Source organism: Trichechus manatus, unplaced genomic scaffold (genome assembly GCF_000243295.1).
Source record: "Trichechus manatus latirostris isolate Lorelei unplaced genomic scaffold, TriManLat1.0 scaffold00094, whole genome shotgun sequence".
NCBI lineage: Eukaryota > Metazoa > Chordata > Mammalia > Sirenia > Trichechidae > Trichechus > Trichechus manatus.
Window position 1 is genome coordinate 7,742,017 of NW_004444030.1, and position 11,397 is coordinate 7,753,413.

An 11,397-nucleotide genomic window follows, 5' to 3' on the forward strand; every position below is an offset into this window, starting at 1 on the left:
TCCGCCGAGGGACAAAATACCTTGACATGCGCAGAAAAAACTAAATTACAGTGTTACGGGGCCAATTGGGGTAAATTTTCCAGTAGAGAGAAAATGAGACCTTAAACGTTACTTTCGCCATCATAGCTAGCCCTTTCACATGGTTCTAACGCTGGACATTCCTCCCTCTCTCAAACTTTTGTTCCTTCACTTTTTAACATTCTGCACTTGTCAACAAAAACCGTCCTTCAGCCCTCCTGTTTAAAAGAAAGCATGAAGTGATTAACAACTCAATAAAGTGAGGTATTCCCTTAAAGAGCATGACACTACTGCCTATCAAAGGAAAGGTCCCTTAAAGCTGTCTTTGACATCTTGCCCTCTCTGTATTTTGCTGAGAGTGAATGAATGACAGCCTGTAGCTAATTAACTGCTTCAGAAAGACAAAGGGGTAATGGCAGATCATAGAATGAGAAAAAAAGTGAGACTGAAGAAATTCCGTGTAGCGAATTCAACCGGGCAACAGTCACTGTCATTGCTGTTAACAGCATTGTTGTTGGCATTTTACATATTTTATCCTTTTTAAATTTAATACTCCCAGCAACCTTAACAGTAAGGCAATGAGGCCCCAGGTTGCATAGCTAGTAAATGGTGGAGCCACATTCCAACCCAGGTGTGTTTTACTACAAAGCCCATACTCTTCCCACTAGGTAGCTCACTTGGACTTTCATACAAGCATGTTGATGATATCACATCTGTGACTCTCAGGAATCTTTCATCTGTTCCTGACACTATACCACCCCACCACCACCACCCCTCCCATCACAAAGCTCTACCCAACCATGTGGAGTTCTGTACCAGTAATTGAAACAAGTTTATAGAGGGAATGCTGAATGTGACAGTGTCTTGGAAAGTTATGATTTCATACTAAAAATTCCCAAGTATTGAAAACGGAGGTTGACCATATCGCTCAATTCCCACATGCAATCATTAATTACCAAGTTGAGACATCCCAACTTAGCCATATCTAATACATCCACCCCTTCCTTTTCAATCCCCTCTTCTTTTCACTTTAATGCAGACCTTCCCTGTCTCTACTTAGGACTACTACAACAGCATCCTTACAGGGCTTTGCCCTCTCAAATTCATCCTGTGCAACACTGTCCAATTAATTTTCTAAAGCACTACTCTTTTGTGTCACTTCGTTAATAAAAAATCACCAGATTTTTTTCCTATAGCCTGCCAAATAAAGTACTAACTCATTCTAGCATTCATAGCCCCAACCTGTTTTTCCAATATTATCTCCCACTACTCCGCTCCACACGCTTTACATTCCAACTGACTAGACTACTTCCCTGAAAAGTGCCCCAAATACTCCTGCCTCTGCTCACATAGGTGCTCTGCCTGGAATGCACACCTCCTTGCCTAACAATCTTCTCCTTTCAGATCCCTGCCCTTGTTTTGAGACCCCACTCAAATACTATCTCATCCAGAAAATATTCAGGATGGGAGAAAGGTATAAATCATATCACCTGCCCTCAATTAGCTTGTAGTCTATGTGGACAGTTAAGTTATATATGAGACCCCTTGATTCTCTACCCTACTCCCCAAACTTACTCCTATGCCAGTCTTCCATCCCAGTCACTTATATTTCTCTGTTCCCAGTTGCTTAATTCAAAAATCTAGGGGCCCTGCCTGATGCCTCTTTCACTCTACACCTCTCCCCCATGCACATACATTTAATTCATCAGCAAGTCCCAATCAAACAACTTTTCACCACTCTGGTCCACATTACCATCATCTCTTCCTTGATTACTGTAATAATCTCCTAACTTGTCTCTTTGCTTCCATTCTACCATCCCATGTGCTTTCTCCAAACACAAGAATGAATCAGACACAAGTCATTTCCTTCACAGAGTTTACAATATAATTCCCATCTGTGGACCCTAACTGTTAATCAACAGGAGCATACATTAATTCACGTTAGAGTATCCCATTCTGCAGAGTCCTGGGCCGAACCTAGCTCCCAGTGTCCCTTAGAGATGTTTACAGCAAAAAGTTCCAAAATATAGGGAAGCAAAGTTTAGAGGTCATCATGGTTGAGAGGTTACTGTTGAAAAAGACTAGGGAAGGATAAGCAAGGTAATTGAAAGTGGCAGAAAGAAGATGGGCTTTAGAGTCAGATGGACCCAAGTGTCAACCCTAAATTTGACATTTATTATTCCATGACTTTAAATAACAAGCCAGCCACAAAATAAAAATGATAATAAGATGATAATAATAATAATACCAATACTAATTATGGAGCGCTTCCAACTTATTCAGACTAATAAATATTGGTCTGTTTGACTCCAGAAACCACTCTGGTAATTTGAATGAGTGCGATGATACAATAGAGTTAAGGGAAGAGGCATTGACAGAGTGGCAAATATATTCATAAATGTATGTGATGAGACACCTGAGTTCTACTGCCTCTTCAGCAATAGAACTGAAGAACAAAATGCTGTTTTATTCGTTTATTTTTGTAGACATTACTTGAGACCAATGACATTACAGTCTGTAAGTTTAAGAGACAGAGTCACAGGTACCTTTAGGGTCAACCAAACAATGGCTCTAGTCACAGTAAAACACAACCAAAAAACAGTCCAGAAAGGACTATTGGTTGCAAACTGGTCTTTTTCATCCACAACCACACCTGCGACGGATCACACTGTAGAAATGAATATACTAAACTACCGAGGTATCACACGTAGTCGTTGTTGAATTTCTTTCCTAAACTGGGACTGCATTGATGCTACTTGCTGCTTCGTTAGGGCCTTGTCACAGCTCTGGTAGATCAATCTATAGCAGAGGCTCACCTGTTCAGTCTTTGGATGCTGAAAACGACTAAGAAACTGTATGGATATGACAGTGTCTTGGGATACTTCTCGGGCCACAGTGTGAAACTCTAGTTCATCAAATCCTTTCTTCTCATCTAACCAAAAACTAATATCATGTGCATAGCATGGAGGATACAGGGAATAGCTTTTGAAGGGTTCTATTTTCCCAGAGACAAAATTCTTCAGGAAACGGTTATCAGAGGTCCACAACATTCTCCAGTCAGAGATACCACAGACAAGCATGGCTAATAGGTCCAAGTTCATAGACACAAACACAAAACATCGCTCTTTGTGTATAATGCTTATAGTAGATGTGGTGACAGACCCAATAATCAGATCTTTGGCACCATCTGGGTCAAAATTATGAGACTTCACACTAATCATATAATCTTTTCCATTTTGTTGGAGGACAAATTCCACTGAACTGCTCAACTTAGAGCCTTCCAGCAATGTCTGGGTCAACAGGCTATCTAGAATATGCTTCAGGTGATCCAGTAGTGACTGAAGACAGCCATCCTTCAGATTTTGATTAAACTCAAGGATTAGTAAAGTCTCATGAAATGCTGGCATTGTGAAAGGCAAAATGAGGCACTTCTTAAAGACAGGTCCACTGAGGATATACAGAGAACCTGGGAGAAAGTCTGGTGCTTGGATGACAGTCTGAACATGAACTAGGAGAGAAGGTCTAAGGCAGACCTTGGCCTGGCCATAGATTCCTTCATGAGCTTCTTCCTTATCATCTCTTTCAGGATCACCGGGAAGGCTAAGTTCTGAAAATGACAGTAGAAACTCCTCCATATCTTGTGTTGTCCCATCCGTCAGGGACTCGGAATTTGAGTTGTCCTCAAGGAGACTAATCCAAAAGGCAGCTGATACAATGTCATAGTTCCAGGAAGTGAGAACACTGGTGTCTCCTTGTGACAGCAAAGGGAAGGGACACTTCAGCCTTTTTAGAGAGAAAGCTTTGCCCAATTCAGCAATGAGTTTCTCATTTATAGTTCTGATAGGATGACATGAAGGTGCTTCCAGGAAACCCCTGTTTAAACACACAGGAAAAAATAACTTTTATAACAAAATAATAAATAACTATGACATAGCTAAAATTAAAAACACAAATAACTATAAAGAAAGGAATCATCCCTAGGTTGATCCTGGAAGGAAACAAAGAAATCATCTACCATTATCAGAGATGTCATGTGTTTTAGAATTCTGACAGCCACCATCCAGAAAATACACTAAAAAATAAGGCAGTTTTTAATTCTAAAGAGGCTTGAGAAGACCAGGCTGACAAGCATTCACAGCACCAACATCAACAATTTATATAGCATCCATTCACTACATGGCTGCCATCAATCCAATCAGGATACAGCTTGATACGGATGCCATTTCCAGTAAAATAACAGGTTACCTGTTCAACTTTCCTGTAAGTGCTTCTGGTTCGGGAAAAGAAAACCACTGGTCACCCAGTCTGATTCTAAAGATTCTGGGTTGAAAACATTCAAAGGGTAAGCTCCGAGTGAAGATATGGTTCAAAGCACCTTCGACATGAAAAGTTTTATCTTGACTCCTGGTAAAACAGACACCAAATATAAAATCTCTCATTATTGGAGAAAGCAAGTAAGTCTAGAGAATGAATCAGGAAATTAGCAGAAGAAAAGTCTGCTTTTGAGCAGATGAAAAAAAAATTTTTTTTAATCATCAGTGAGAGAGATGAAAGAGAAGAAGGCTTAGCGCTATGCTATTACTTACCTATATCCAGTGCACTTGTACCCTGGCACAGCCTCACAGCTGAAGGGATGCACATCACTTAAAATGAGCCCTCCCAGAGCTGCCATGGCAACCACTTGCCAACTGTTGTGCCATTCTCTCCTGGGCTTGTCAGCAGGAGTCCCACCTTGTCCTCTACACAGGGCCACATGCACTTCTCCTGCCTCTGCAAGAACATCTGCACAACTAATGAGGGGAAAAAAACACCAGCCATTTATCAAAAGCAAGTAGAAATTATACAGGAGTTAGGAACATATACACGGTTTGGCTGCAAAGACTGGACGTCAAATAATTAAAATCCAATTATACATTATTTGCAAAACTCTATTAGATTTTAAACTCATTGCTGTTGAGTCAATTCTGACTCATAATGACCCTATAGGACTGAGTAGAACTGCCCCATAGGGTTTCCAATGAGCAGCTGGTGAATTTGAATTGCCAACCTTTCAGTTAGTGGCTGAGCTCTGGTGGTGCACTGGTTAAGTGTTTGGCTGCTAACCAAAAGGTCGACAGTTCAGATCCACCAGCCACTCCTTGGCAACCCTATGAGGCAGTTCTGCTCTGTCCTATAGGGTTGCTATGAGTCGGAATCAACTCTACGGCTACGGGTTATTAGATTTCAAACATGCAAAGAAAGTGGCTGGAAGTAAAGAAGAATGTAAATTCAATGTTCAAACCGCTAATCAATACTAGTGGCTAACACAGAGGGTTGTCCAGCTTTGTATTCGTTTCGTTCATCTATGCATCATAGAAAGGTCAGTGTCTGCAAAGGTCCTATACATGATTCACTGCTTACACTGTTCCTCCCCATTTAGAAAGTTCTTCTTTTCAGTCCCCTCCTATTAAAATTTTATACTTCAAATACTAGTTTAAACTACTGCCTCTGTGAAAAGTTTCTTGACAACTATAATCCACAGAGACTTCCAACAGTATCACGTATTTTGATATAAGATAGTCTAATGAACTGTTTAAAGTCTACAATAATTTCAGAAGGTAGTTACTATTAATATCCCCACTTTACAGATGAGGAAACAGAAGCATGGAAGGATGAACTGGCTTAAAATCACACAACTAGTAACTGGTGGGGATGAGATTCAAATCCAGGCAGTTTGGCTCCATGACTAAGAATAGTCCATGCTCTTTGTCATTACACTATACTGGCTCTCATTATTGTGCATTATCAGAAATAAGTGATCCTTCCTTTACATGCTTAAGAGCACACTATTTGTATTTTTATTTAGCAGCTAGGATTATATGTCTGCCTTTCCAACTTGATTGTGCGTTCCTTTCGGGCTTTCTGTTCTCTCTAAACCTATCATAATAACTTAAACATGTCTGCCTTATTTCCCCAATTAAAATGTTTGACTGCAGTAACAATGTTATATGCATCTTATATACATTTTACTTGCGAAAGCTCTCCTTTTCCTCACCTTTGGAAAAACTTGGCAAGTAGTTCCCTGTTCTTAGCCACTCCAGCTTTGCGTCCACAGTGCGGGAAATTGAAATAAATTCGATCAAATTCCCTGTCGTGCAGTTCAAAGGCATCTGCCAGCTGGGTGCAGTCTACACCAAAACGTACCTCTGTACCTGGCAAGGATAGTTTGGAGGTGCGAAATACAGACGGCAGGATGTCGTAAGACCAGACATGGAACCAGAGAAAAAACACTCCCTAACAACAACCATGCAAAACAGCCCAGGTCTAGGCACACAGAAGGCTTTCCGTAAATAGCATGACCAAAAGCAATCCCCACGTTCCTCACATTTTCACGTCCCCACCCTTCTCAATTTGAAATTTGACCGGCAGCTGAGTGAGGCTTCGTGAACGGGCTGCCCTCGATACCTCGCTCGCGCAGGCGCTGCAGATTCTCCCCGGCCAACGGATCCCGGGCCAGGTCGGCCGGGTGCTGGAGGCAGGTGGCAATAATACTAGTAGTGCTCGGATCCAGGGTCTCGCTCTGAGCGGCGGCGAAGGAGAAATTCCCTTCCCCAACCAACAGGAGGCGTCGAGGGGCCATGACTTCAACTTCCTCCCTACTAGCGTTCTCGGTGGCGCTTGTTTCTTACGTCACGTCCTTCGTGGACCTCTGACCTTCCGTCTTGCCTCGTCACTGGTTGATTACGCACCGAAAGCACCTGATTCCCTTGAGGAACTGGTGCGGCGACTCCCAGGAATAACAGTAACCATGACACCAAAAGAGAGCCTTCCACCACTCTGTGCCCTCACTTCCTAACCTCTCGAGAAAATCAAAATGCATTTTAGCACATGGACGGTCCTGTACGACTTCGTCACATCTGCATGAGGTCACAAGCATCACTAGAACAGAGGGGCAAGCCGAGGGGGAGGCGAGCTCTGCGTGTGAGCGAATCGGGGCGGGCAGAGACAAAGGAGAGGTTGGCCTGTGTCCTGCTTGTTCCTGTCACAGAGGGTTTTGTAACTGCTTTCATCTCGTCCGAAATGGATTTCTCCTACTGTGTATGCTGTCCGCAATTTCCCCAGGTGCTTCTCTCTCTACGTTTTATTCATTCAAGAAATAATGAGAGCTTTTTTATGTGCTAGGCCTTTGTGAGGGCCGTTGGGGAAATATGAGGCCACTGTGAAGATCCTGGATGAACAAGATTTGGCCTGTAATTTCACAGAGTCTGCGGTCTGGTGGAGAATGCACACAGCAAAAAAAAGCAATTCTGATACAGTGGGATGAGAGTTCTGTAAGTGGAGTAATTCAGGGTGCTATGGGAGCACGTGGAAGGAGAACCTTAACAAGTTTTGTGATGAAGTGGAAAGATAACTTGGATGAAGTGAACCTGAGTTGAAAGCTAAGGGAGAGAATTACACCTTACCTGGGTCAAGAGGAGTGAAGAGGCAGAAGGAACAATGTGTGCAAAAGCATGACGAAAGGACAGAAAAATTCAGTTTGACTGAAACATAGTTAATGAGAGAGTGGGAAACAGATGAGACTGAAGAATTAAGCAGTGGCCAGGTAAGCCATTATAAGAGCCTCAGTCGCTATGAGTTGGAGTCAACAGCAATCGGTTTTTGGGTGTTGGACCTTATTCTAAGAACAGTCGACAGCCACTGAAAGATTTTAAATAGGAGGATGACAATTAGATTTCATTTTCAAAAGTTCGAGTTTTCTATGGAGAAAGGACTGGAGTGGGACAAGGCGGATGGCAAAGAGATCAGATATGAGGCTGCTGCGCTAATCAGGCATGGGCCAGTTGTGATCTGCATGGGGAACTTGGTAGTGGGGATGGAGCGTAGTGAACTGATTTAAAAATCGATCAGAGTGATTGGATGGATATAGAGGGCTGAGAGAAGTCAGAGCCAAAAATAAGCCCCAGGTTTCTGGTTTGGATAACTGAGTAGATGGTGATATCTGTCCTTATGGCCCCAGGGCTGTGTGACCTAGGTTTGCAGTCTTAGTACTTTTGCACTTTGTGGGACAGCTCTTCTTTAGTCATCATGCTGTTTGGTGACATCAGCACATTTGTCTTCACAAAGGCAGGTGGTATCAGGGCAGTTACCAGGGATGCTGTCCTTTAAAGCTACAGTATTGGCTTTGTCCCTTCCTGTGGAAAGACTCATGGGTTGTGGCTCCCAAATCGTGGCTACAGGGATTCTGGGTTATCTACATTCTTTCTTTGCGTGAAGAACTGGAAAGGCCAGGTTTGGTGACATCTCTTAAAGAACATGGAACAGCTGAAAAAGGATTTCTGTCACTCTCCTAAGAAACCTGCAAGTAGCACAAGCTATTCAACATCATATCAGTCTTCAGGGAAGGTATTACCTTGCTCCTAAGCAAGGGAACCAGCCTCATTTTGAGGGATGGGGCAATGGTTAGGCTTTTGATCACTTACCAGAAAAAAACCCTGAAATTCAGACATTGATCATCTGGTATGTGCAAAGCACTATTTGGTGGGAGGGCAGGCAGAGGGAGAGGTTGCAACAGGGAGTAAGACACTTAGGGGGCATACAGTTGAGTAGAGATAATACATGTACTTGAAGTTCTCTAGCATAAGGCAGAAAGTTATAAATACAGTAAATGATAGAAAAATAAAGTTCTGTGTGAGATAAAAGGAGAGAGAAGTTGAGAGAAAATGTAGAAGAAGTGGTATTTGAGCTGGGTCTAGAAGGAAAGATTTGTTGATCATTTACTGTGTTGTGTAGTTATTCAACTTTCACTTCCCCTTATTGTCTTTGACTATAGCAATACCTTTTGTCCCTAAATCCTTACATCAAAATTACCTGGACATTTAGCTAGTTCTCCATATAGTACTGGAGTTACAAAAGGCTTTCTTATGTCTTCTTGGTGGGACCATTTTATCTATTCAGCTGTCTGCTACTGCTGATTGAGAGAATAGGTTAAAGTGTTCATGGATCTGGAGAGAAAGAAACAGAACGACAACAATTAACTTTCAAGGAAAGCCTTGACCCTTAGTAAAGTGTGTTTATGTCCTACCTGGCCATGTAGAGCAGAGGGTGGGAAAGGAATGCCTTTTCTGCTCTCTTGTATGTTCAATGAGCTTTTCTATTCTTGCCTTTTCTCAGAGACAAGCCCTTGTCTGTTTCCTTGAAAACTCACACTATGGCAGCCTCATTAATGCAGATGGCCATGCTGAGGTGTGGACAGATTGGAACGATATGTCCAAGTTTTTCCAGTATGGGTGGAGATGCACCACTAATGAGAATTCCTATTCAAACCGTACCCTGATGGGCAACTGGAACCAGGAAAGATACGACCTAAAAAATATTGTACAGCCAAAACCCTTGCCTTCTCAGGTAATTTAACTTTCTCTCTCTCTCTTTTCTTTCTTTTTTTTTTTTGGTTATTTCATCTCTTAGCAAAAGAAATGACACATGCCAGTTTAGAGGCAGGAATCTGATAACTTCCAACACTGAAATCTCTAAGGTCTCTGCTCAGTGAAATGGTTGGGGGAGGGGGAGCAGTCCTTAGCTGGAACACCTACCCCACTTTACTACCAAGATGAACATTGTATTATCTGAAAGTATCGAAAGGATGGGTAGTACTCTTTCTCTTGCTTCTGTTTGGACTTCATCTGTTTATCTACAGAAATATCTAATGACTTCTAACTCAGGATAGCTTCTCCCCTGATCTTTGCCTACCTAGGCCCTTAAATCTCTCCTAACCTAACAGACATACAAAAGATAGAGATTAATGACATGTGGACATCTAGTCCATCTAAGATAGGACAGAGTCCATTAAAATTCATGTCATTGTGTCCTTTATGTCCTGATATTAGCAATAGATGCCTAGATGCTTAATCTATTGATTTTTCTTTCCAGTTTGGACACTATTTTGAAACAACGTATGATACAAGCTATAACGACAAAATGCCACTTTCAACCCATAGTAGGTGGACTGTTGTTTTAATTTTTATATTCTCAGGACCTAACTCAGTGCCTGGAACGTAGAAGGAACTCAATTAAAAGTATACTGAAAGAATGAACAATTGAATGAATGAATGAATGTGAAATTTCTCTCTTTTTCAGTTTTGGCAATAGTCACTGTCTGTTCCCTCAGAAATAAGAGTGAGATCTGTTACTAAAACTTGTTGTTGACTGAGTCCACTTGTCTTTCCTTCTCTTTTCTCTTCCGTCAGGATTTAAGCAAGAGCCTCACTGGTTCCCAGGACATCAACCTGAACTGGATCCTCCTCGATACAAATACACAGAAAAGTCAACTTACATGGATAGCTATTCAAAACCTCAAATCACACGTCACCTTGAGTGTGTATGGGATCCTAATAATGGCCAATTTCAGAGTCCAGGATTCTAAGAAAGAATAAGAAGTTTCATTTTTTTGGAATAGACTGTAGGAGGGAGCATATTCTAAGCACAACTAAGAATTTAGCTTGCTGTAACACAGTCTCACTCCGAATAAAATATTCAGAAAATATTCTCTATCCCCTTTTATTGTTTTAACAAAGCTATAAATATCAACTTTAAGTTAATTATATCTACTCTTAGTTCTATGCTAGGGATATGTAGGAGGATCTAAAAAGAATTATTTCTCTCAAATCTACAGCCACTGTGTTCTTGCCTGCCTTCCATCAGTGGCAGAACTGCAAAATTCACCATAACTTAGGTTCTGTTTGACTAGCTGCTTTCTGGATAAAAGCTTGGTAGTCATGGTCACATAGCTTTCTTTGTTGTTGAGTCCCTGGGTGGAACAAACAGTTACCATGCTCAGCTACTAACTGACAGGTTGAAATTTCAAGTCCACTCACAGGCACCTATGAAGGAAAGACTGGTGATCTGCTTCCAAAAAATCAGCTATTCAACACCCTGTGAAACCATCACTGAAATCACAATAAAATACTATTTTTTAAAAAAGAACACATTATGGAGCACAGTTCTGCTCTGATGCACATGGGGTTACCAAGAGTCAGAATCAATTTGACAGCAGCTACAACTAGTTGTTACCTTAATGAACTTTCCTTCTTGAGTAGTAGGACAAGAAAAATATTTTTATTATTATAGAGAATTTTAAAAATATATAAAGGTAGAAAAGTATAATATACTCCCATGTGCTATTATTGAGTTCTAACAATTTATAACCAATCTTATGTACTACCTACTATCCTTCTTTCTATATAATTTTGAGTCAGACCTCATAGTTATATAATTTCATCTATAAATACTAGAGTATCTCTAAAAGATAAGGGCTGTCAATTGTCAACTGCCCTACAAAGATCATTAGGGAAATTGATCAAACAAACCAATCTTATTAAAACTTAACTACAGCAAGGATGAACA

The 11,397-nt window shown here is 41.2% G+C and overlaps 2 protein-coding genes across 3 annotated transcripts; one reads left to right on the forward strand and one right to left on the reverse strand.

Moving 5' to 3' along the window:
- Nucleotides 1-1,070: 1,070 nt before the first annotated feature.
- FDXACB1 (ferredoxin-fold anticodon binding domain containing 1) lies at nt 1,071-6,682 on the reverse strand. The gene is made up of 5 exons (XM_004382498.2): nt 6,463-6,682; nt 6,053-6,209; nt 4,605-4,808; nt 4,264-4,422; nt 1,071-3,891 (listed from the first exon to the last, which is right to left on the reverse strand). The coding sequence occupies exons 1-5, from the start codon at nt 6,635-6,637 to the stop codon at nt 2,709-2,711; spliced, it is 1,878 nt and encodes a 625-aa protein (XP_004382555.1). The 5' UTR covers nt 6,638-6,682; the 3' UTR covers nt 1,071-2,708.
- A 102-nt stretch (nt 6,683-6,784) lies between these two features.
- On the forward strand, nt 6,785-11,009 carry CFAP68 (cilia and flagella associated protein 68). 2 transcript variants are annotated; one of them, XM_023736973.1, is made up of 4 exons: nt 6,785-7,600; nt 9,169-9,399; nt 9,925-9,991; nt 10,242-10,535. In XM_023736973.1, exons 1-4 carry the CDS (start codon nt 7,553-7,555, stop codon nt 10,415-10,417), a joined length of 522 nt encoding a protein of 173 aa, XP_023592741.1. In that variant the 5' UTR covers nt 6,785-7,552; the 3' UTR covers nt 10,418-10,535. The 2 variants fall into 2 exon arrangements, with proteins under 2 accessions (XP_023592741.1, XP_023592742.1); XM_023736974.1 differs by lacking the exon at nt 9,925-9,991 and having other exon boundaries at nt 10,242-11,009.
- The last annotated feature ends 388 nt before the right edge of the window (nt 11,010-11,397 follow it).